General features: G+C 37.4%; 1 protein-coding gene across 4 annotated transcripts in view; it reads right to left on the reverse strand.

The window, feature by feature from the left end:
* The window catches only part of NCK1 (NCK adaptor protein 1), a 77,973-nt gene that overhangs the window by 13,500 nt on the left and 36,553 nt on the right, over positions 1 to 27,920 (reverse strand). For 2 of the 4 annotated variants that reach the window (XM_003265266.4, XM_012508612.2), the window contains exon 2: positions 7,608 to 7,851. In XM_003265266.4, coding sequence (XP_003265314.1) covers positions 7,608 to 7,833 — 226 coding nt within the window. In that variant the 5' untranslated portion in view covers positions 7,834 to 7,851. Of the gene's footprint in view, positions 1 to 5,253; positions 5,402 to 7,607; positions 7,853 to 27,920 lie in introns of those variants that run through there. The other 2 variants (XM_003265267.3, XM_030816774.1) reach the window with 2 other exon arrangements.

Genomic DNA, 27,920 nt, shown 5'->3' on the forward strand with positions numbered 1-27,920 from the left:
TGCCAGGGACTGATTGAGAGTGACTATTTTTGGGGTGATGGAAACATTTTGGAATCAGAAGTGATGGCTGCACAACATTGTTAATGTACTCAATACTACTGAATTACATACTTTAAAATGGTTAATTTTGTGTTATATAAATTTTACCTCATAAAAAATTGTTTTAAGAGTCTTATATCAAATCCTCACAATTGTATCTCCTTACTGCCAACACTTTCCCTTCTCACTATGGTCACTCTTCTTCAGGCCTATTATGTTGTACCAGAGCTTTCGTGACCCCACTAAACTAGTTTCCTTATTAATTCAATTTCTCCCTCAGTCAACCCATCATCCGTATCAGTCTAATCTTCCTATAAATAAAGCTGAAATCACATGACATCACTGCTCAAAAGCCAACAGTGGCTGTTTCGCATAGCAGATTCTCAATAAATGTTAAATTGAGTAAAATTGAATAATGGTATGAGGCAAATACAAAAAAAAAAATGTTAAACCTGAAAATACAGACTAAGGTTCAAATGATTTTTTTTGAAAATTCAGAATTTGCACAGTTTTGTATGGTAAAAGAAATGCAAAAGATCAGTAAAACCTAGAATGATTCTCTCTGGAAGCTTATATTTAAAAACATTATGTCTAATTACACATTGTGAAAAAAGGAATGGCCCGGCACGGGGGCTCACACTGTAATCCCAGCGATTTTGGGAGGCCGAGGCAGGCAGATCACCTGAGGCCAGGAGTTCAAGACCAGCCTGGCCAACATGCAAAACCCCGTCACTACTAAAAATACAAAAATTAGCCGGTCATGGTGGTGTACACCTGTAATTCCAGCTACTCAGGTGGCTGTGGCATGAGAATCATTTGAACCCAGGAGGCGGAGGTTGCAGTGAGCCGAGATCATGCTGAGTTTTGGGGGACACAAACACTCAGGTCACAGCACTTCCTGACCTCACAGTTCACCACAATCCTCTTAACCTTGACTAGTCCTTTTTGCATCAAACTCTTCTAACCCATTGCTTAACTGACTCCAATTCTCTACTCTTTAGTAATAAAAGATCTACTATGAGAACTGTAATAGGAGATACAAGTTTAAATTTTAGTTCCACTACTGGTTGTGTGATCTTGGTCAAGTTATTTAATCTTTTTTATTTCTAACACAGGAACAGAAAACCGAATGCTTCCCCCTTGAGGGGGAAGGGTGGGCAAAGGAGAGTAGGAGAAAAGATAATGATTGGATACTGGGCTTAATACCTGGGTGATGAAATAATATGTACAACAGGACAGGCGCAGTGGTGCATGCCTGTAATCCCAGCACTTTGGGAGACCAAGTCAGATAGATCACATGAGGTTGGGAGTTCGAGACCAGCCTGGCCAACATGGTGAAACCCCACCTCTACTAAAAATACAAAAATTAGTCAGACGTGGGTGGCAGGCACCTGTAATCCCAGCTACTCGGGAGGCTGAGGCAGGAGAATCACTTGAACCTGGAAGGCGGAGGTTGCAGTGAGCCGAGATCACACCACTGCACTCCAGCCTGGGCAACAGAGTGAGACTCGGTCTTGGAAAAAAGAAAGAAAGAAAGAATATGAACAACAAACCCCCATGACATGTATTTACCTATGTAACAAACCTTCACATGTACCCCCAACCCTAAAAGTTTAAAAAAAAAAACCTCCAGTCTCGTTTGTACAATGGTGGTGTGTAAAAAAATAAATTCATAAAATGTTTGTAAAAAATTTTTAAAAGTCTATGTGTAAAGCACTTACAGTACATAGCAGAAACTCCATCAATGGTGGTTTCTATTTTCCTACCTTCTAGTGCTTCTGGTGTTTAATTTTCAAAATTACTTAAACTTGGTCGGGCAAGGTGGCTCAGGCATGCAATCCCAGCACTTTGGGTGACTGAGGCAGGCAGATCACTTGAGGCCAGGAGTTCGAGACCAGCCTGGCCAACATGGGGAAACCCCCATCTCTACTAAAAATACAAAAAATTAGCCAGGCATGGTGGCATGCACCTGTGGTCCCAGCTGCTTGGGAGGCTGAGGGACAAGAATCGTTTGAACCCGAGAGACGGAGGTGACAGTGAGCTGAGATGGCACCAGTGCACTCCAGCCTGGGTAGCAAAGCGAGACTGTCTCAAGAAAAAAAAAATTACTTAAATCTTTATTCTTGCATTATATAGCTGGACCTGGCTGTAGTTGGAAGGAAACTGCTCAGATCTAAGCACTGAGGAAGTGTACAATTCTGAGGCAGTTTTTTATTGTTAGCTTTGCTTAAATTAAAAAAAAAAGTGTAAAGATAATTTCTGATCTTTCCCTCACTAGTACCCACTGGTCTTTACTTCTCTCTTCCTACAGCACTGTTTCTTAACCAGAACAATGCATTATAAACTCCACAAGAATTTTTAAGAACCTGGTTAAGCACTGTGAACACTCCTTCTTCATATGACAGCTGTGCTCCCTGAGGCAAGTCTTTGTACCCATAACTATTCCTTATGTGACCTGGTTTGCAAATCCTTGATATATTAGATGCCAGTATTTGGAAGCATCCAAGTTTCTCAATACCATTGTTAAAGAATATCTATCAAAAATGGATTAATTACATCATGTTTTATTTGGCCAACACACACATAAGGGACCATACCTCCACCTAAGCACCTCTCAGACTCGAATCAATGTCACCACGGACTGTGTTGAGACTTTTAGTACCTACATTACCACAGCAACTCTTACTAAGTTTTTTACTCATGTAAGCTCCTGCCAGGCTAGGTTCTCACCAATCTATACAATTCCTTTTAAAATTTTAATGTAGAGTTTTACAATACTGTCTGTTCCTGTTCTTGTTTACTTCTATCTTGATTTTAGTTTCCAAATATATTTCTGAACCCAGTGTACTTATTAGTTATCGTGATTCCAGTATTCCTTAGTTTAAGCATGTTGTTTTTCCTTCACCTGTATCACTGAATAAGTGTTGAGAATGGGCCCAAAGAAAGTTTTCCTGCTTCTTCTAATTCCTTAGTGAACTACAATTCTGTTCCCGTGTTTCTACTTCTTCAAAACCAATTTCTCACTCATTGCTTTCGCTCAATTCCTATGACACACCTAAGACTGCTTAGTTGTTTACCAGGATGTAAGACTTTTAGAGTTAGAAGGGACTTTCCAGGATCATTTAGTCTTGCCCAACTCTCTCTTTTACAAGGAACAGAAAATCAGAAAAGTTCAGTTATATTTTGCAGGCCACATGGCTTGTAAGTGATATGTCTGGGAACAGAACTAAGAAATACTAAATATAAATATATGGTATTCCTTTCATTACATGTTTTTATTTAAATTTTTATATGTTCATCTGTTCATTTCATCTACATGAAATAAATTATTTTTATTGTTTTATTTAAAACACTGTACAATTTTTGTTTTCAAAGATACTCTGGCTGCCACACAAAAAGCACATAATACTCTGTTTCTTCTACTTTGTAGGCCCATTCAGGGAGGAAGTAGATGAATAGCCTGTCTCTACTCTGACAAACTGCCTGGCAAAACAAATAAAAATTTGGGGTTGCTGCAGGGATTGAGCAAAGAAACATTTTGGTTACAAATTTCAAATCCTGACTCCCAGTCTGCAAATGCATTAACTATCAACTTCCTAAGACTCAGCTGAAAGAATAATTTTACCACTGTATTGATGATATATATTGAATCACTGTATCAATGATACAATGGATTCTCTCTTTTTTTTTTTTTTTTTTGAGATGGAGTCTTGCTCTGTCGCCCAGGCTGGAGTGCAGTGGCACAATCTTGGCTCACTGCAGCCTCCATCTCTGGGTTCAAGCGATTCTCTTGCCTCAGCTTCCCAAGTAGCTGGAATTACAGGCGCCCGCCACCACGCCCAGCTAATTTTTGCATTTTTAGTAGAGACAGTGTTTCACCATGTTGACCAGGCTGGTCTCAAACTCCTGACCTCAAGTGATCCACCACTTCGGCCTCCCAAAGTGCTGGGATTACAGGCTTGAGCTGCCACACCTAGCCACAATGGATTCTTTTTATATCATTTCTGGTTGATTTATGGTCAACATCACTTATGACTAAACCTAGATATGAAATCCACTGTATTATTAATAACAATCATCATACACCTCTCCACCAGAATGTAAGATTTGCTAGTTAGTATTAGTTTTTCACCCTATGATTTCTGCCTGGCTTGGAGTAGGCTCTCAATAAGAATGTGTTGATAAACAAATGAATGAGCAAATAAGTAAGCTCTTCGAAGGTAAAACTCACCCAAAAAATGAAAATGCAAAAATCTGAAATTTTAGTAACTCCCCAAAAAGTAAACAGAAGAGACATATTCCAGAGGGAGTCACTAAAGCTAACAAATGAGTCTTCACATTACAATTACAACATTCTTTTTCAACAAAGTGCTTATTCCTTTTCTCTTTTGCCCTTTTCTCTGGAATCTCTTGTCAGGTTACTCTTTGTTTCCTTAGGCTTGTTGTGCATAAGAGACTTCTATAATACTTCCTCTGTTCATTTTTCTAGAAACACCAAGCAAATGTTCAAGGAGATCACATCAAGTTCACTATAACATCATAAGGAGGCCACTAGCAGAACCAGCAGAATTAGGCTCTTATAAATTATTATTAGTATTACTTCATGACCCAAACTCAGTAACAGTCAAGAATTCACTATTTTCCTCTTGGTTGTACAGCTGTTCTCATAACTCATATCAAAATATCAAACCTCACATTCATCAAAACATCAATTTCTAGCAGTACTACATTAATAAAAATATTCTCTTTATTAGTGTTTTTATCGAAGATTATCTTTACACTGTTCCACTAAAAAAAGTAAGTAAAAAGTAGTTAAAAAAAAAAGTAAGTTAATTCCAAAGTTGAGGATGAAGAAATTTTTTCACCTAATCCTTTTTTTCTAATGTTTTTAATGTTTACAATTTATTTAATTCACTTCAAATGTCTGTGCTAAGTTGAAAATTACTGAATTAGAACTGCATCAAACTCAAACCATTTATATCCTTTCTCTACTTGTTAAACATTCATGCTTAAACATTTTAAAATTATTTTACTTACCAAGTCGAAACTACAATTTTTGGATATATCACCAATCATTTGGTTCATATTACATAAACATAATGTAGTAGCTCACATAAACCCACCAAATAAGAGTTTTCCTTTAAATTTACAAAAGCAGAAAATCTAATTCACAACTTCAAGAAAACAATGGATTTAATAAACAGATTAACTTACTGAAAAAATCTTTAAAGACGTTTAACCAATCCATTTTGAGTAAAAATTCCGTGTTCTGTCAGTTTGTTAACACAGCTCAGGATAATTCTCAGTGAGCTTCCTGGTCTGTTCTGCAACACTGAAACTTCCCACACCCAATCCATGTGACCTGGCCCACACCCAGACAATAGAAAATTTTTCTGAGCCTTCTCTTTCCAAAATTTTTTTTCCTCTAAATTATAACACAGCCTGTATAACAAGTAAATAATCATGGCCAAAAATACGACCTTATTATTCAGACTTATTTTGGAAGATGCTTTAAAGCATATATATTTTTTATAATTAAAATATATTCATGCATTAATCCTTTTGTTTTCTCCTTTTCCTTCTCAACTTTCAAACAATGTCTCCACCAGCACAACCATTGCGAAACAAATCCATTAATTACACTGGATATTTAAGTTACCAAAAAGGGATACGGAAATTATGAGAAAAGGGAAAAGGCTATCTAATGTAAAAGCTGGACTTATATCTCTTTACAGGCTAACTACAGATCACTAACTCAAAACAATGTTTCCAAGCACCCTGGAATATAGGTAGCACTAACTGTAATATAGTAATAAAGTTAACAGAGATTTCCTAAGATTTACATAGAGATAAAACCTTGATAAAACTGTCTCAATAACATCAGAATACGGTAGTACGGAAGGCATCCTGGAGTATTAACAAATAAAAATATCTAAATCGGATTTTAGATTGATATACAGTAATATCTAATGCTGGAATATTTCCCCCCTTTGCTCTATGATATTAGTTTTTCACTATATTTTGTTAGTTACTGTCACATTCACTCTAATCCCAAGATACCAGTGTCCTTTTAAAATGGAACAAAAAAGTCTAACTGGGTATGTCTTAGTACCCTGTGCACTTATCACTATGAGGCATAATTTCTTGATAGAAATTACCTTAATTTCTCCCAATATCTCTAATCATCATGCTTTAAATAAATGTCCAGTATTTACAAAACCAGTATTCCTGATTCTAACCCTGGTCTCTTCTGCTACTGAAGGAAAATCTCTTTCTGATTTGTCTGCCATTGAAAAACTAAAAATAATGGTCTTAATCGCAAAACCCGAAAGTATTAAAAAAGTTACCTCAGCAGTTAAACATCACATTATATCTACTTAATTACCTTTAGAACACTGGAAATATTTTTATCTCAGAAACTGATAATCCATTACTTTATATCTCACTCCAAATTGTACTATATTTTAGTTTTTGCAGTTTTACAATGGTTTAAACATTAAATATTTGTATTTTATTGATAATTAGAAGAACATTCTAGAATAACAATAATGTTGAATAAGAATAAAAACTAAGCTGGGCATGGTAGTGAGCATCTGTAGTCTCAGCTACTCAGAAAGCTGAGGTGGGAGGGCTGCTTGAGCCCAGGAGTTCAAGTTTGGCCTGGACAACAGAGCAAGACTCCATCTCTACAAAAACCATAAAAAATAAATAAATAAAAACTAACGTAAAGTAGTGAGTCAACAGTATTTCGTATTTGTCAGTCATGCTATATTGCTCCCAAACTGTCTGCACAAGGAGAAATTGTACTTTTCTTCTACATATAGATGAAGAACAATTACGCAAATAGCATGTTTGCCTGAACACCAAAAATGAAATTCTGTCCCTCCCAATTCCTTCCTGTCAGCTAAGAAGAGTTTATTTTTTTTTTTTTTAAAAGAAGAGGCCATTCCTTGCCCATGCATATTTCCTTCCTATCAGCTTAGCCAAGTCCAGTGTGAAGTGGGCTCCACTGTCTTAGGCCCTAATGGAGGGCCAATAAAAATAAAAAACAAAAACTTTGGAGAAATAAAGGGAAAAAGAGAAACAAAATAGAAAAGAGCTCTGTAGGTGCTAATGTACAGTAATGATCCACAGTTCTCTTATCAAATAGAAAAGTAAAATGGAGGCTTTTCAGTGAAGTTCAAAACATAAGGTCATTAGATGTTAAAATTCATTATGTGCCACGTACATAAGTTGCCTTAGTACCAAAGAGGCACCTCTGCCTATAAGTCTAAACTCCAACAGTCATTCATGGTTCAAAGAGCCCCTGCTAGGTGACAGTTAGTTCTACTCATTGGCATCACTCTGCCTTGACTTGGAGCGTGGGCCTAGATTTACAGAAACTGCATGTTAACACTTACGACCTTCATTGGTCTTCTGGGTTTGACCACCTGCTATGAGTCAAACTTACGTAGCCCTTGCCTTTTCAAGTCAATTATGCACACTGCTGCCAGAATTATGTACAAAGAACTAAGTTGCAGGTTTCATTTAAAACAAAGTTGCCTTTCTTTTAATAAAAAGTATCTTACCTAACGTATCCTTTAGGTTTTTTACAATAGATGCTTTCCGAGCACTGTTTTTCCTTTCCACATAGTTAGAAGGCACAAAACCTGTTTTATTCATGGAATTTCGAACTCGCCACCAGGACTTAGAATCATCCAGAAGCCATAATCTCTCATTCTTCTTGATGTCCAACTCTTGTTCTTGTTGGGCCACATAATCAAATTTGGCTACTACCACCACTTCTTCTGCCATCTTTCAGCAGCTTCAGCACTGTAAACACATGGAAAATATTTTTATGTAAGGTTGAAGTAGTATTAGTTCACATGCTTTCCAAAAGAGACACACCTAAAAATCTAAAGACATAAAGATGAAAAGTAAAAAATATGGAAAAAAATACATGAGGCAAACACTAATTTAAAGAGACTGTGTGGCCGTGAGCAGTGGCTCACACCTGTAATCCCAGCACTTTGGGAGGACAAGGCAGGCAGATCACTTGAGGTCGAGTTCGAGACCAGCTTGACCAACATGGTGAAACCCCATCTGTACTAAAGTACAAAAATTAGCTGGGCATGATGGTGCACGCCCGTAGTCCCAGCTACTCAGGAGGCTGAGGCATGGGAATCGCTTGAACCTGGGAGGCGAACGTTGCAGTGAGCCGATATCGCACCACTGAACTCCAGCCTGGAGACAGAGGGAGAATCTGAATCAATCAGTCAATCAACCAATCAATAGAAGAGACTGGTGTTGCTCTATTAGTATTGAACAAAACTTAAAGGGCAAAAACCATTACTAGCAATAAAGTTCACTACCCAATGAACAATGTTCTACTCAATTATAATATTTAAACTTTTATGTACCTAATAACAAGACAGTTCCAAAATATGTTAAGAGAACCACAAGGAGAAATTGACAAACTCATTATCACAGAGGACAATTTTTAACATATTATCAGAGTAATAAAACAAAGAAATAAAAACGGCCGGGCCTGGTGGCTCACACCTGTAATCCCAGCACTTTGGGAGGCCGAGGCTGGTGCATCACCTGAGGTCAGGAATTCAAGACCAGCCTGGCCAACATGGTGAAACTCCATCTCTACTAAAAATACAAAAACTAGCTGGGTGTGGTGGCATGCACTTGGAATCCCAGCTACTCAGGAGGCTGAGGCAGGAGAATCCCTTGAATCCGGGAGGTGGAGGTTGCAGTGAGCCGAGATCATGCCACTGCACTCCAGGCCTGGGTGACAGAGCCAGACTCAGTCTCAAAAAAATAAATAAATAAATAAAAACATTATTAAGGCTAGAGAAGAACCGATATCACAACCAGTAAGTCTGATTTAATAGACATATACAGAATATTGCTTCCAAATAGAATACAAATGAAACACATAAAAAATCAATCAAATGCCAGGCCATAAAGAATGTCTCAATGTTCATGTAACTGATATCCTACAACCATATTCTCCAACAACCGTAACAAAAAGATAACTTTTGAAATACCACGTATGTTTCAAAACTTCTAAAAACTAATGAATCTAAGAAGAAATCATATTGAATTTTGAAAATACTTAGAAGTAAATAATTTTTAAAACTATACATCTAACTCTGTGGGATGCAGCAACACGAGTGTATATAGACAGATTTTTAGTTTTAAATAGTAACATTAAAAAACAAAAAGAACGGCTGGGCGCGGTGGCTCATGCCTGTAATCCCAGCACTTTAGGAGGCTGAGGCGGGTGAATCACAAGTTCAGGAGATTGAGACCATCCTGGCTAACATGGTGAAACCCTGTTTCTACTAAAAATACAAAAAAATTAGCCAGGTGTGGTGTGGTGGTGGGTGCCTGTAGTCCCAGCTACTTGGGAGGCTGAGGCAGGAGAATGGCTTGAACCCGGGAGGTGGAGCTTGCAGTGAGCCAAGATCGCGCCACTGTACTCCAGGCTGGGCGGCACAGTGAGACTCTGTATCAAAAAAAATAATAATAATAATAATAAAATTTAAAATAAAATTTTAAAAAGAGCTAAAAATAATGAACTGAGTGTCTATCTTAAGCAGTTAGAAAAGTTAAAGAAACATTAGAAAAACAAATTCAACTAGAAAATGAGCAAAAAAACATGAAGAGGCATTCACTGAAGATTTACAGATGGCAAATAAGCAGATGAAAAGGTATTCCTTATCATTAGCTATTAAGGAAATGCAAATTAAAACCACATTGAGATGTCACTACACACACTTGTCAGAATGGCTAAGAGTGGTAATACCAAATGCTGACAAGGGTAAGTTGAAATTGGATCACGTGTACACTGCTGATGAGAATGTAAAATGGTACAGATACTCCGCAAAATTATCTGACAGTTTCTCATAAAACGAAACATGCAACTACCATATAAGCTAGCAACTGCACCCCTACGTATCCCAGAGAAATGAAGACTTATGTTCACATTTTACATGAATGGTAACAGCAACTTTATTTCTAACAGTCAAAAACCGGAAACCACCCAGATGTCCTTCAACAGGCAAATAATTACACAAACTGCTATGTTCATACCAAAAAGAACAATTGATGCACAAAACAACCTGGATGAATCTCCAGGGAATTATCATTGCTCAGTGAAAAAAGCCAATCTCACAGGTTAACTATATGACTCCATTTATATAACACTCTCAAAATGACAAAATATGGAAATTAGAAACAGATTAGTAGTTGCCAGGGTTAACGGGGCAGCAGGAACAGGAGGGAAGTAAGTATGACTATAAAAGGGCAATATGAAGAAATCTTGTAATATTCTTGTGATATTGTACTATACTTCTGCCAGATGTATTGCCACTGGAGGAAAGCATACACTGGATCTCGTAATAAGTTCTAAAGTTTCTCAGAATTGCATGTGGATCTAAATGATCTCAAAATAAAAAGTTTAATTAAAGTAAAAACTGACAGAGAAAACAAAGAGTCAAAAAGTATTCAAAAGATCCTGAATATCTTTATAATTAAAGAAATGAAAACTAAACTGAAATATCATACTTTACCTATCAGGGTGACAAAAGTATCACCAATATTATCTAGTGCTCCCCAGAATGTACAAAAATAGCATTCTACTACATTACTAATAACTAAAAATTTATACAATGCTTTTAAGTTTTATAATTATGGCACTTTTCAACATTTACAGAAGAGAATAGTATAACAAATCCTATACCTATCACCCAACTTTATCAATATTATGCCTTGTGGTTCAGCTATCCCCCTAATTTTTGGTGGGGGAACTGGAATCCCATGATTTCATTAAACACCAACAGATTAAAAACCCATACCCCCGAAAATGAACAAATCAAGGGCTCTTGACCTTTTTCCCTTTTTAACCCATATATGCCGGAGGTTGCAATTTTGTGTGTGTGTGAAGAATCAGACCTTGGTGATGACCTTGAGCACGATATAAATAACTCTCACAAGCTTAGCGTTCCAATAATGGAACACTAGGCATAAATGGGTTAAGCCATGGACCTCCCCTCCTCCTGCCTTATGGTAGTGTGGTGAAACACAGAACCTCTACTCACAATGTTTCTGATGCATAAAAATATATAAGATTGCAAATAAGTCAATTATACTAAAATTAAATTATCCGTATACTTTCAAAAGCTCATTTTGAAAAGGTGTTTCTTTATTAAGAACTCCTGCAACACTTATTTCATCTAATGCTAATATTCAATTTTTGCTAAGTGTATTTTTTTAAACATTCTTACAGTTGGTGTGAACTTGGATCCAAACTAAGTCGATATATTGCACTTAAGCTAACATGTTTTAAGTCTCTGACACCATTCTCTTTCCCCACTCTATGTCATTTATTTAAGAAGCTGGCTTCACTTGTCCTGTGGCATTTCCCACATTGTGAACTTGGTTAGTGTGTATTTTCATGGTGTTCCTCTATCCCCCCTATCTCCTATAAACTGGTAATTATTTCTAGAGGCTTTACTTTTTCTAGGTTGTTTTGTCATTGTTGTAAGAATAATTCGTAAGTATTCTTGTGTACTTCTTATTGCCATTTATTAGGAGGCACATTATGTCTGCCTGAACCATTTTCTGTGATGTTAAGACTGAATGGTAGATTTGTAGCACTGAATTGATTTATCCATTATTATAAAGTTCCCCCATCAAACCTCTACCCAATGGTTTTACCTGCCACTGATGATCACTGCCTAAATCAACTATTTCAAAAATGATGATGTGCTAGCTCTACCTGCTTTCAAAAACTGTGATTATTCTCAAAGGAAAATTTTGCCTAATTGTTCTATTACCCTAAAACATAAAACCTTACAGAAAAGGTAGAATATATACTTCTGTGTGGTTATGACACCAACTGGATGTAGAGTTAGGCTCACTTGTCTCCATTTTTTGAAGATCACCTTTATTTTCCCTTTTTAAAATGTAATTGTTTCATAATTATGTAAAACATTTGGATGGTTCTAAAAGCTAAACTATCAAGCAAGGTAGATGTTTAAATATCAAACATGTTTAAACATTATGTTTAATATTGTTTATATGAATGTTTAAACATTAAATATGCCTAAATATCAAACATATTTAAAACATTTAGAGAGGTCTTCTTCCATACCTTCTCTTTTCTGTCCCCTCTCCCATCCACCCCACTGGACAGCCATTTATTTATTTATTTATTTATTTATTTATTTATTTATTTGAGATGGAGTCTTGCACTGCACTGTCACCCAGGCTGGAGTGCAGTGGAGCGATCTTGGCTCACTGCAAGCTCCGCCTCCCAGGTTCACGGCATTCTCCTGCCTCAGCCTCCCGAGTAACTGGGACTACAGGCACCCGCCACCATGCCTGGCTAATTTTTTTGTATTTTTAGTAGAGACGGGGTTTCACTGTGTTAGCCAGGATGGTCTCGATCTCCTGACCTCGTGATCCGCCTACCTCAGCCTCCCAAAGTGCTGGGATTACAGGCGTGAGCCACCGCGCCTGGCCTGGACAGCCATTTATTTGTTTTGGTTTATGTTTCTATTTTTTTAATAATTTAAGGAAAGTATTCAAGAAAAATATATAAGAAAATTGAAAATTCTAATTTTTATCTACCCCCACAACAAAACATACACACACACGCACACAAGCGCACACACACACATACACACAGACATAGACTATATTGCCTGAATCTTTTCATTTTCGGTTTAACAACCTATCCTTAAGATCATTCCACAGCAGCATATGAGACTTCCTTTACTAATATATCTACTACTTCTAACAATTGCAGAGTGCTTCATTATGTAAGGAGCACTTTCTTCAACTAGACCTTACTGATGGTCAACGGGTTGTCTCTAATTTTCTGGGATTAAACGGTGCTGCAATGAACAGCCTCATATACGTGTCATTTTGATTTTCTGTTAGTGTACCTTTGGGTTGGAATCATAGAAGAATGCTGAGTTACAGCTAAAGTTTGTGTAATTTTGTGACATATTGCTAAATTCTGTATTCATAAACTATTTTTAAAGATTCCTAACACAATATATCAGTGATTATTTCCCCACAGCCTTGCCAACAAACTATGTTGTCAATCTTTTGGATTTTTGCCAATCTAATAGGGCAGAAATAGTATTTCAGAGTTTTAATTTGTATTTCTCTTATTACAGTGATTTGTTTTCCCATATTTAAGGGACATTTACATTTGTTTTTCTGTGTAAACTACTTGTTCCTATCTTTTCCCCATATCCTAGAATAATGACTCCAACTCCATAAAGTTCCTTACCTGAAAAGGTTCCACACAGCCAGAATTTACTGTTTGTTCCAGCCAAAACCTGGTGACAGGCAGATGGTCGCCTGAACCCCCATTTAGAGCAGTTACCTTAGAAAGCTTGAAATTATAAATCCTTTCTCTGTCTCTTTGTGACTTAAATCTTCTACCATCGAGAACTATCTTCCCAAGGACCTGAGAACTTCTACCACTGAGAACTATCTTCCCAAGGACCTGAGAACTATCTCTTTGAAATGCAAACAATCAAAAAGATAACTTTCACTTTTGTTCCCAGTTCCTGGTGAGAGGGTAAGGGCCAAACATTGGTGGGCCTAATGTGCATCACTGCCTCCTGTCATAAATATGTTTGTTTCTCTTCCAGATAAATGCCAATAACAAACCCAGATGGCCTACTCACACGGACCACCTACTGCCCTTAAAAACCACTCAGTGGCCGGGCGCGGTGGCTCACGCCTGAAATCCCAGCACTTTGGGAGGCCAAGGCGGGCAGATCACGAGGTCAGGAGATTGAGATCATCGTGGCCAACGTGGTGAAACCCTGTCTCTACTAAAATACAAAAAAATTAGCCGGGCGTGGTGGTGCATGCCTGTAGTCCCAGCTACTCAGGAGACTGCGGCAGGGGAATCGCTTGAGCCTGGGAGGCAGAGATTGCAGTGAGCTGACATCACGCCACTGCACTCCAGCCTAGCGACAGAGACAGACTCCGTCTCAAAACAAAAACAAAAAAACCATCCTGCTTTCCCTTAGCAGTGTCTTTCCCTTAGCATACTCAACCTTTAAAAAGTCTCTTCCCCTTTTGTTTTGGCAAAAGTGAGTTGAGTTCACACTGGACTCTCTTCCCTTCTGCAATAGTTACTGAATAAAATCTGTCCTTACCATTTTAACTAGTGTCCAGTTTATCTTCGACATTTATAATTCTAGTTATGGACCAACACAAGTACTGGGCTCTCCCAAATTGGACATGCATGGAATATCCAAAGAAGCATCACAAAGGCACTAAGAAATGAAGTACAATATAAACACCACTCAAGCCCCACACATCCCTGCATAAAGCAAAGATGCAAATACCACAGCAAAAGTTTAGAAAATGAAACCAATATTGGAACTACTGCCCACAGTTCCTCTGCTTCCTAGATCCTATGTCTCACTTTTTCTTGCTTTACCCTTCATTTTGCTGGAGCACATCCTCTAGTTGTTTCCTGAGTTAAGAATATATTGGAATTAAATTTTTTTAGAATGCGTATCTGAAAGTGATTTTGTTCTCTCATACATGATTGGTAGTTTGGCTATCTATATACAGGGGAGTTATTGTTTAATGGGTACAGAGTTTAAGTTTTGCAAGATGAAGATTATTCTGGAAATTGATGGTTGTACAACAATGTGAATATACTTAATGCCAATATTTTTAGCCAGGTGAACCAGGAAGAGGAGTCATAATGGATTAAGGTCCATCTTAACGACCTCATTTTACCTCAGTTACCTCTTTAAAGACACTATATCCAAATATAGTCACATTATGAACTACTGGGGGTTAGGACTTCAATGTGTGAATTTTTGAAGGGACAAAATTCAGTTCATAACATTTGTTTTTACTACAATTTTTTAGAAATTTAAAAATATGATTACAATCAACTATAAGGCCATTTATGTTTAATTCCCATATAGTATATAAGACTTAGATCAATTAATGTACTTACATGTTTGCTGTGTTATGACATTAATTCATTATGTTACATGTTTTCATAATTGGTGGTTTATATCTAATTGCTCATAATTTAGCAAGATTATTGCTCTTACTTTTGTAGTCACATAATAGCTTCTTTCTTTAGATAAAATGTAATAATCTTCAGATTATAGGATGATGATACTGATCTTGGATCAGTTTATTGTAGTTCAGAGGGGTAATAAGTAATATTTTGTAATGCCTAACAAAATAATCATATAGACAGTAATGTCTTATATGTCTAAGACATTTATAAGTTTGTCGAAGAAACAGAATTATAGTTGAGGTTTTTTTAAGAGCAAACTTTTTGCTTATCTTTCTTTATTCTCATTCCTTGGCTCTGTCTCCTGGTCTCTACTAACTACTCAATAAACATTTGTTGAGTTAATGAATAAGTGAATGTGCTATGCACAGTACTTTTGCCTTTGTCATTATTTTGTGCCTTCTCATATTGGGGATGATTTCAAAGCGATATTTCCAAAAGTGGATAGAATTAGATAGAATTTTATTTGACCTACACTGTTGTAGAAAAAAAGAAAAAAAACTTAATTTTTAAGTAGCCTTTATTTCTGACTAGCCTGTAATTTTTTGTTTTCCCAGTAGAGGGATCTGTTTCATTAGTTGTTTCATTAGTAAGAGTATTTACCAATTAAAATTACTTGATGAGATACTAGGGTTTAAAAAGCTAAAGAGAATAAAATCATCTTATGAATTGCCTTGTCTTTTTGCATTACTTACAGCATATCCAAGTTAGTTAACTGGGGACTTTCTCCCCCTTCACTGTTTACTGTGAGATCTGTACCCCAACCAAACTTCCGGACTTAGTCACTTGGGTATTGTTACTTAGCTGATTCTTATCACTTAGTCACTTGGGTATTGTTACTTAGCTGATTCTTATCAGAAGCAGGAAATTGTCAAGTTATGTGTTAAAGTACAACAGAATCTAAAACTGAACAAGAGATTTCCTTTTAGAATTTTATTTTATTGCTAGTTGGTTCCTTACATTTTCCTTATAGTGTAACTACTGACTTGCCAAAAAAGGTCATATTTATCATGACCTATATACACAGCAAACAGTACCCTTCCTCAGAATTTACAAATCATACACAGTATAACTGATTAAATGATTTGACAAACTTGGTGTCAGTAATATATAGCTACACCTATAGAATTTATAAAAGTAGTTTGGGAAAGAACATGTTTTCAGGTGTTTTGTCTAGCATTATTCATGTATTTACACTAGCAGTTCTCTAAGAAAGGGTTACTAAAGTGGATCTCTTAAGGGGTCTATGGAGCCAAAACTATTTTCTAATACTAGGATGTTAATTTCTCTTTTCACTGGAGATTCCAGAGGCTACATGAAATTCAATTACATTGTCAGTATTTGTAAGATCTGCAAAACTGTCAATATATATTGAGGAATTATACATAATAGATGGATAAAAACAGGGCCATATATTTTTTTGCTGTTTATTTTACATACAGTAAGATTTACACTGGTCGTTGTGAATAAAATTTGACAAACACTTAAGAGTTATGTAATCGCTGCCACAATCTAAATAAGAACAGTTCTATCACTCCCTCTCAAGAAAAGAAAATAACTGCTTTATGCTTTGTATTCAAACCCATCCCCAATCATTAATTTGTGACAACTATTGATCTATTTTCTGTCCCTATGTAGTTTTGCCTTTTCCAGAATGTTATATGTAGACGCTGAGTCTGGCATTTCCAGTTAACATAATGCATTTGTTTCATTTGTGTTGTTGTGTAAATCAGTAGTTCACTCCTTTTTAGTGCTGAGTAGTCCACTGTATGGATGAACCATCATTTATTTAATGAGAACTTTATAAATTTCAAGAAAAACTAAGTTAAACAAGAAAAGAAATTTAATCATAGGAGGTGAGCCAGTAATAAACAATACTCATGTGGTTACATGGTCATTAATGAAAACACTGAATATATATCACTTTGTCAAGACAATGAGGCCAAGAAAGGTTACATGAATGAATACAGTTGGCCCTCAGTATCTAAGGCAGGAGTGTCCAATCTTTTGGCTTTCCTGGGCCACACTGGAAGAATTGTCTTGGGCCACACATAAAATACACTAAACTAATGATAGCTGATGAGCTTAAAATAATCACCAAAAAATCTCATCATGTTTTAAGAACATTTATGAATTTGTGTTGGGCTGCATTCAAAGCCATCCTGGGCCGCATGCAGCCCGCAGGCCACAGGTTGGATAAGGTTAATCTAAGGGAAACCAGTGCCAGTTTCCTCCTCCCCAATACCAAAATCCAGAGATGCTTAAGTCTCTTATATGAAAATGGCCTAGTACTTGTACGTAACCTATGCACAACCAACCTCCTGTATATGTTAAGTCATCTCTAGATTACTTATAATACCTAATATAATAAAATGTGAATAGTTTCTTCACTGTATTGGGTTTTTTGTTTGTATATTTTAATTAGTGTATTTTTTTTCCAGAATATTTTTTACCTGTGGTTGGTTGAATCTGTGGATGCAGAACCAGAGATGTGGAGGGCTGACTGTATCTTCATTTATCTTAATAGAAATGAACTAAGAGATAATATGTATATATTATTTAGATATGTATCTATAAAGAATATCAGAAGAAACCTGTTTATACATTTAGCCAACTCTGGCTGGATCAATAAAACCACCCATCTTTTCACTTTATAAACTCTTAGCTCCCAGAATGCTCCACATAAACAATTTATTTTTAAATGTAATATAAAAACAAACAGCCTGCCTTGAACTCTAAAGGTGTAAAGAACAAAAAGAATAATGATCCTGGGGACAGGCCAGGTGTCAGGTATAAAACAGGACAGATCCAGAGAAGCAACATAAGAAATTTACCCCCACTGGTTTTAAGATAGAGACTATGGATTCTGGTCTTATTCTCCTCACAAAGGGTGATGCCAAAAAGGGAAGCATAATATTTGGGGAGAGCTTACTGATGTATCTGTCATCCATTGGGAAGGTTCTGGGAATTATCTTCCTGAGACGTGGAAGCAGAGATTTTATTCAACCTAAACCACCTCTAACTCCTAAGTGCTGTGGGAAAGAACTGTTATGAATAAAGAAACGTGACCTTTACCTAAGGAGAGAGAACTGACCTAGGTAACTTGACCCTCAAAAATAAAATAGGAGTCACCAACTAGAAACCAGAGGCATGACAGGAAAAGTGTAAGATATGAGCTATCCTTTATTTCCCTTTTACTATTATCTCTAAATTGCTTCCATATTTGGTTACATGGGCTGTAAGGTGGAGGGCACTAGGAAGATGGTCTAGATTCTCCGATTTTCAAAAGCTGGAGAAAAATCCCCAAAGGATTGTGAAGGTTAAAACAACTTTAAAGATGCAAAGTAAAATATAGTCTCTGAGATCTGATTCAAGGAAAAAATGAGAATAGGAACCAGGCCAGGCCTGAGAAAGATCTATGAGGCTTAACATAGACAGGGGTGTCCAAACTTTTGGTTTCCCTGGATCATACTGGAAGAAGAATTGTCTCAGGCCACACGTAAAATACACTAACGATAGCTGATTAAGAAAAAAAAAAAAAAAAAAAAGCTCATAATGTTTTAAGAAAGTTTACAAATTTGTGTTGGGCCACATTCAAAGCTGTCCTGGGCTGCATGCAGCCCATAGGTTGGACACGCTTGACCCAGAACATGCCACACTGTTCTCACATAAACTGAAGCAATGCTCCACATTTTATACTATGTTTACATATTACATATGAATACATTTGATAAATTACAAATGTACAATATTTCACCTTAGGCAACTTGTTTATCTTACCCTAGTTTTCAGCCCTGTTTGGCTGGCCCTATAAGCAAAATATGCTTATAATATATTCAATTTCCCTCCTAGCCACACACTTGGGTTGTAGCCACTGCTCTGCCATTAGTGATCACTCAGGGCCTGTCATACCAACCTCCCAGAAACTCCATCTCCTTATCTACAAAATAAGGGAATTGAACTGGATAATATAAAAAAGTCTCTTTTATTGTCAAAATTACAATTTCAATTTTTTGAACTAAACAAACTCAGTTTTATTTTCTAAGTTTTTCATTACATTAAACCCTCATTATTCTGATCCTTACCCTTCTAATCTAATTATCGTATTTCAATGTCACTCCAAGTTATACATATTTCCAAAATAACATACACAAACTAACACAGAGGACACTAAGACTATAATTTCCCCATGCTTTACATTATTAATAAGGTTTAGATTGTGTCATCTCTTCTAGTAAGCATATTCATAAAACCTGAATATGCTTACCTGAATGTTCTCTCCAAATCTCATGTTGAAATTTGATCCCCATGTTGGAAATGGGGCCTAATGGGAGGTGTTTGGGTCGTGGGAGTGGATACCTCATGAATACATTACTGCCATCCCTCTTGAGTGAGTTCACATACATAAAACCTGTGTTAACCTGAAATATCAGACATATTTAACCTATGATTAATCATAACATTTGAGTATTTTTCATATTAATTGCTGCACTTAATTCCAATTCCCCCTCATGCCTTCCATGAGCTTATGTCATTTTTATCACAAAATGGTTTTAGGACTCTACCACTTAGCCCTTGATACGGTTTGGATTTGTGTATCCACCCAAATCTCATGTCGAATTGTAATCTCCAGGTGACTGGAGGTGACTGCGAGGTGACTGGATCATGGGGGCAGATATCCCCCCTTGTTGTTCTGTGATAGCTGTTGCTCCATGATGAGTTCTCATGAGACCTGGTTGTTTAAAAGTGTTTGGCTAGACCGGGCGCAGTGGCTCACGCCTGTAATCCCAGCACTTTGGGAGGCCAAGGTGGGCAGATCACCTGGGCTCAGGAGTTCGAGACCAGCATGGCCTATGTGGTGAAACCCTGTTTCTACTAATAATACAAAAGTTAGCCAGGCGCGGTGATGCACACTTGTACTCCCAGCTACTCGGGAGGCTGAGACAGGAGAATTGCTTGAACCTGGGAGGCGGAGGTTGCAGTGAGCCAAGATGGCTCCACTGCATCCAGCCTGGATGACAGAGTGAGACTCCATCTCAAAAAAAAAAAAAAAAAAAAAAAGAAAACAGAAAAAGTGTTTGGCACCTTCACCTTCACTTTCTTCCTTCTGCTCTGGTCATGCTTCCTATACAGCCTGAGGAAACTGTGAGCCTTTTAAACCTCTTTTCTTTATAAATTACCCAGTCTCAAGTAGTTCTTTATAGCAACGTGATAGCAGACTAATACAGCCCTATTCAAGTTTATCATGCCTCCCATTATCATTTTGGCCCATGCATGCCGTAAGACCTACTGGAGTTACAGGGAACCAGTACACTCCATACATTCTTACTTAAAAATCCTGGGTATAAAAGAACTTTGCAACTTCTACAATATTATTGCATAGGCACAACTTCATACACCCTTCCCTACAATACTCTGTGCTTCTGCGATCTATAATTCAAGAAAAAGTACCACCATAAATCCAGTTGTTTGGATTAATTAATGCTACTACATCAACCCCCCACAGACCAAATCATGCCCCTTTTATCTTCTTAATAGGACTCAAATGAATCCTTGTATCTCCATTCTCACTACTACTACCCCTTAGTAGTAATGCGACCTACTTGATGAAGCCTCCTTAAGGTGTGTATTAGTCTGCTTGTGTTGCTACAAAGGAATGCCTGAGGTTAATCTATGAAAAAAAAGGTTTATTTGGCTCACAATTCTCATGGCAAGAAAGTTCAAGATTGGGCATCTTCATCTGGTGAGGACCTCAGAATGCTTCCACCCATGAGAGATGGCAAAGACAAGCCAGCATGTACACAGATCACATGACAAAAGATGAAGCAAGAGAGAGAATGGGGAGATGTCAGGCTCTTTTTAACAACTGGCTCCCATAGGAACTAATATAGTGAGAACTCACTCAAGAGGGATGGCAGTAATGTATTCATGAGGGATCCACTTCCACGACCCAAACACCTCCCATCAGGCCCCACTTCCAACATGGGGATCAAATTTCAACATGAGATTTGGAGAGAACTTCAAACCATAGCAAGTGATCTCCCAATTTCAAGTTCCCAGTATCTTCTAGCTGGGAGCATTTAGTTGTTACATTATGGGGCAAAAAAGATCTGAAACACAAATTCCTTCTATAAATGTTTGCTAACGGAAGACGAAAGCTAAATAAAAGGTCTCCAATGGATTTTCTTTGAGTTATAATGAACTTACTATTCTTGAGTTCCTCAAAATTAAGGAGAAAAAGAACTCTTCTAACTCTAATGACACCTTTAAAAAATGTATTAGAGGATTCTGGGGAGAAAGCAGAGTAGAAAGCAACAAGAATCTTCTCTCCACCTAGGCAACAACTGTACTAGTATAATCTGTCTTATTTAAGTATTTTGGAACTCTGGAGCACATTCTAAGGCTTGCAATTTCCAGGGAAAGGGCTGGAAATAAACTGCTGTTACTTTTAGTCAATTTCAGCTCTTAGTTCAGCAGTGACATCCATTCCCCAACCCCCAGGCAGACACGCATGTGTTCCATAGCTTTTGGGCAATAAGACCTGTCCTCCAACTATCAGGTATCTATGCTCTGACAGCTAACTGCGTTTTCTGATCACTGAGATACAGACACAGAAGCAGGCAGCTATTGTTTCGCCTCCCTCCCAATAGCTACAGGCCACTACTCCCCGCAGACAGGCTGAAGGGGATTTAAAAGACCAGGGCCTTTTATTTTTATATCTTCATTTTTCTCTTTCTCCCTTTTTGGAAGCCAGACATTAAAGGACTAGGACATTCAGAAGCAACCATATAAATGGGGAATTTAGAAAATCACTGTGCGGCCGGGCGTGGTGGCTCACACCTGTAATCCCAGCACTTTAGGAGGCCGAGGCAGGTGGATCATGAGGTCAGGAGATCGAGACCATCCTGGCTAACACGGTGAAACCCCATCTCTAATAAAAATACACAAAATTAGCCGGGCACAGTGGCGGGAGCCTGTAGTTCCAGCTACTCGGGAGGCTGAGGCAGGAGAATGGCGTGAACCCGGGAGGCGGAGCTTGCACTGAGCCGAGATCGCGCCACTGCACTCCAGCCTGGGTGAAAGAGTGAGACTCCATCTCAAAAAAAAAAAAAAAGAAAAAGAAAATCACTGTGCATGTCCAGGAAAAGGAAAAGGCTCAGAAAAGATCTGAGATAGCCTACAACAATCAAAAAACAAAAAGGGCTGGGTGCAGTGGCTCAAACTTGTAATTGCAAGACTTTGAGAGGCCAAAGCAGGAGGACTGCTTGAGCCTAGGAGTTCTAGACAAGCTTGGGCAACATAATGAGACCCTGTCTCTACAAAAACTAAAAAATTAGGCAGGCATAGTGGCACACACTTGCAGTCCTGGCTACTCAGGGAGCTGAGGAAGGAGGATCCTTTGAGCCCAGGAGGTCAAGGTTACAGTGAGCCATGATCATGCCACTGTACTCCAGCCTGAGTGACAAAGCAACTCTAAAAACAAAAAGAAAAACAAGCACACAAAAAAACCCCAGCAAATCCTGAGGAAAGGAGACAATCTGATTTCCAGTTACCACATTAGCAGATTCAAATGTCCAGTTTTCAACAACAAAAAGGGATACAAAGAAATGGGAAAGTATGGCCTATATGAAAGAAAAAAAATAAACCAACAGAAACCTTCCCAGAGAAAGATCAGAAGATGGGCCTAATAGACAAAGACTTTAAAAAAGCTATCTTAAAGGTGTTCACAGAACTAAAAGAAGACAGAGAAAGGCAAGAAAACAATGTACAAAGAAAGTAGGAAGATGAGTAAAGAGATAGAAAACCTCAAAGGAGGCTGGGTGTAGTGGCTCACACCTGTAATCCTTGTATTTTGGGAGGCTGAGGCAGAAGGATCACTTGAGCCCAGGAGTTCAAGACCAGTTTGGGAAACAGCAAGACCCTGCTTCTACAAAAAAAAAAAATTAAAAATTAGCCAAGCATAGCAGCGCAAGAAGTTCCAGCTACTCAGGAAGCTGAAGCAGGGGGACTGCTAGAGCCCAGGAATTTGAGGCTGCAGTGAGCCCATGAACCGTGATCACACAACCAAACTCCAACCTGGGTGACAAACTGAGACCCTGTCTTAAAAAAAAAAGAGGAGGGAAAAATCTCAAAGGAAACTAAAAAGAAACTGAGGAGGTCCTGAAGGCAATAACTGAAATGGAAAATTCACTACAGGGATTCAAATAAAGATTTGAGCAGGCAGAACAATCAACAAGTGTGATGATAGGACGACATAAAAAAAAAAAAAAGACTGAAGAAAAGTGAGCAGAGGCAAACAGACACTATCAAAAGAACCAACATATACATTATGGGAATGCCAAAAGAAGAGGGGCAAAGAGATTATTTGAAAAACTAATGGCTACCAGCCTGGCCAAACGTGGCGAAACGCCATCTCTACTAAAAACACAAAAATCAGCCAGGCATGGTGGCATGTGCCTGTAGTTCCAGCTACCTGGGAGGCTGAGGCAGGAGAATTGCTTGAACCTGGAAGGCAGAGGTTGCAGTGAGCCAAGGTCACACCACTGCACTCCAGCCTGCGTGACAGAGCGACACTCGGTCTCAAAAAAGAAAAAATAATGGCTAAAAACCTCCCAAATTTGATGAAAGACATAAATATACATATTCAATAAGCTTAACAGACTCCAAGTAGCATGAACACAAGGAGACGCACAGCAAGACACATTATAATCTATCCAAAAACAAACAGAGACTCTTAAAAGGAGTAAGAGCAATCTGTCACATATAAGGGATCCTCAATGATATTATAAGCAGATTTCTCATCAGCAACTCGGAAGGCCAAAACACAGTGGGCTAATATAGTCTAATAGTCTAATTAACTACCAAAGGGGAGAAGAAAAAAAAAAACCTGTCAGCTAAGAATCCTATACTGGCAAAATTGTCCTTCAAAAGTGAGGGAAAAATTATGACTTTCCAAAATAAACAAAAGTTAAGGAAATTCATTACCACTAGACCTTCTGTGCAAGAAATGCTAAAGGAGCAAACTAAAAAGCAACTGCACAGCAAACAATTAACAAAGCGAAGAGACAGCACACAGAATGGGAGAAAATATTTGCAAACCATACAACTGATAAGGGGTTAATATCCAAAATACATAAGGAACTCCAGACAACTCGGTAGCAAGAAAACAACCTGGTTTTAGAATAGGCAAAAGACGTGAACAGACATTTCTCAAAAAAAGACATGCAAATGGCAACAGATACATAAGAAAATGCTCGGCATCACTAATCATTAGGGAAATGCAATTTAAAACACTAAGATCCGTTAGCATGGCTTTTATCAAAAAGAACAATAAAAAGGTTGATGAGGATGCAGAGAAAAGCGAACATTTGCACATTGCTGGTGGGGATGTAAATTAAATTAGTACAGCCATTATGAAAAAAAGCATGGCGGGTCCTCAAAAAACTAAATTAGAGCTACCATATGATCCAGCAATCCCACTTCTGGGTATATATCCAAACAAACTAAATTCAGTATGGCAAAGGGACATCTATATTTCCATGTTCATTGCAGCATTATTCACAATAGCCAGGATATGGAATCAACTTAAGTGTCCCATCAATGGATTAATGAAGAAAAAATGTGGTGTATATACACAATGAAATTCAGCCTTAAAAAAGAAGGAAATTCTTTCATTTGCAACAACATAAATGAACCTGGAGGACTTTATGCTAAATTAAATAAGCCGGCAAAGAAAGACATGGTCTCACATACATGTGGAATCTAAAAAAGTTGAATTCATAGAAGTAGAGAGTAGAATGATGCTTACCAGACACTGGGGATAAGCCAGGATGGGAAGTTATTGGTCAAAGGATATCAAGTTTCAGAGAGGAGGAATAAGTTTTGAGGCCTATTGCACAGCACAGTGATTCCAGTCAGTATAAATGTATTACATATTTCAAAATAACTAAGAGTACATTTTAAATGTCTTCGTTATGAAAATGATATGTAAACAAGGTGATGGATATGTTAATTAGCTAGATTTGATCATTTCACATTGTATACATGTGTCAGAACATCCCATTGTACCCCAGAAAAGTATAAGGAATTATGATTTGTCAATTAACAATATTAAATTTACAACTGGAATAAAGAAATGTTAAGAGGAGTCAAACAGGTTGAAAAGAAAGGATGCTAGACAGTAATTTGAAGCTATATAAAGTAAAAGTAAATGCATGGGCAAGTATAAAAGCTAGTATTACTGTAGCTTTAGTTTGTAACTCTGAGGTTTATTCGGTTTGTAATTTTTTAAACATAACTTGACTACACAACAAAAACATTACTCTAAAAGCTAGTATAATTGTAACTTTAGTTTGTTACTCCACATTTTATTTTCTACATAAGAGACAAATGCATAAAATAACCAAAGGGGGTAGGGATGGAGCTGTACAGGAAGTTACTGTATGTTATTGAAGTTAAGCTGGTATAAATTTAAATTGGAGTGTTTTATCTTCAGAATGTTAAATGTAACCCCCATGGTAACTACAAAAAATAGATACTGAATAGACACAAAAGGAAATTAGAATGGAATTATTCTATTAAATTCAGCACAAAAGACAGTAACGCAGCAAATGAGTGACAAGAAAGCTGTAAGGCATAAAGAAAACAAATAGCAAAATAACAGCAGTCTCTCCTTATCAGTAATTACTCTAATGTAAATAAACTCTCCAATCAAAAGACAGAGATTGGCAAGATGAATAGAAAAAAATATTCTAAATATATGATATCCATAAGAGACTCACTTTAGATCCAAAGACACAAATAGGTAAAACATGTAAGGAGGGAAAGGCTAGTCCATGCACATAGGAACCATAAGAGAAGTGAGGTGGGCTGTATTAACATCAGACAACATAGACTATAAAACAAGGAGGTATAAGAGACAAGGAAGGATACTATACATTAATAAAAAGTTTAATATAGCAAGAAGATACTATGATAAACATTTAACATGTAATGACAGCCCATCAAAATATATAAAGCAAAAGCTAACAGAATTTAAGGGAGAAACAAGACAGTTCCACAATAATCACTGGAAAATTCAATACCTGACTCTCAATAATGGGCAGAATAATCAGACAAAAGAGGAAAGAGGACTTAACACTATAAACCAATAAGCTGTATCAGAGAACACTATCCAACAACACAAATCATATTCTTCTCAAGTGCACATGGGACATTTATATTATTACAGCACTCGACATTCTGCCATTGAAATTGGTTGTTTAAATAATTGTCTTTCGTAGCAAGCTCTTAGAGGAAACAGCCTTGTTTCATGTTGTATCCCTAGCACCTCAACAGAATATCATAAACGTGGTTTTTAGCATTTACAAAATTATGAGTTTCAGCTCCTTTCACACAGTGTTTCAGTCCTCAGTCTAGCATGCCCTTCCCCTCTCAGCCAACTTCTACGTATTTTTAAGACCCAATTCACATATTTTCTTTGCACCATGTGCCAAGATATCTCTGAGTAGTCAGTCACTCCCTTCTCTGTGATTCTACCCAACTTCTGCCTCTCTCTTACTGTCTTAGTCCATTTTGTGCTGCTATAACAGAATATCTGAGATTGGGTGATTCATAGAGGATAGAAATTTATTTCCTCATAGTTCTGAAGGGTGGGAAGTTCAAGATCAAGACACCAGCATCTGGTGAAGGCCTTCCTGCTACATGACAAGGAGGAAGGCATCAAATATCTGGGGAAGAGCGGGGGGACAGTCACGGATCCCATTCCTAAAATAACAGCATTAATTCATTCATGAGTGTAGTGTCCCCAAGACCCAAACACCTCCCATTATGCCCCACCTCCCAACACCACTGCATCAACTTTCCAACACATTAACTTTGGGGTACACATTCAAACCACAGCACTATACTGTACATATCCCACTGAATCTGAAATTCTCTTGTAATGTTCTTATAATTTTTGTACCTTCACATGCAGAAACCATTAGCTGTCTACTTTCAATATCTGTTCTCTTCTTCCTAAAAGCTACCAATTTTGAGTAAGGGACATGGCAACCACAATAAAAAATATATATTGTCAGTCTCCTTTGGAGTTAGATGTCACCACATTGACAGTAATCAGTTGCAGTTTGCCTCCTTTAACAGATGGGACAACCTATCCCTGTTTCTTGTTTTACTCAGTATCCACAGATTTGGTCTCCAGTTTCATGTGTGACTCTTTCAGCCCTGATGATCTTATAAGGACATGAATTCAGAACCACCTCAACCCTGTTTCCATATCCAAATGCTGGCATTGCAGCCTCACCCTCACTTTGCAAGCTGTACATCTAGTCCACTAATTCTACAGATAAATTTACCTCATTTTTGAACAAGGCTTTATCTTTTAAAACCCTCTATCATTCCTTTGTATTTAAAGCAGGCATACATGATTTGTTCTATTTTTTTAAAAACTAATTTAAAAGTACTTTAATTATTAAGACTACATGGGTTCCTGCAGATACTGGTGAAGGAATGTTAATATGACAAAGTGATACGGTTGTGGACCTATGTACCCTATGTAAACAGACTATTTTGCTATTACAAAGAATCTCATGCTTTTTTCTCCCTGAAAATCATATTTATCATTGTTTACTATAATGTATGTTTTTACTAAAATACTGAAGTACTTTTGAATGGTAAACACTTTCAATTCTACCTTTAACTACTGGACTTTCAGAAACACCATCACTACTAAGATTGAAAAAATATTCCCAAAGAGAATAAGGGATCAAATATTTGGTTAAGGATGTTCTCTCTCTTGCTGACCATGATA

This window comes from Nomascus leucogenys, chromosome 8 (genome assembly GCF_006542625.1).
Source record: "Nomascus leucogenys isolate Asia chromosome 8, Asia_NLE_v1, whole genome shotgun sequence".
In the NCBI taxonomy this organism is placed as follows: domain Eukaryota; kingdom Metazoa; phylum Chordata; class Mammalia; order Primates; family Hylobatidae; genus Nomascus; species Nomascus leucogenys.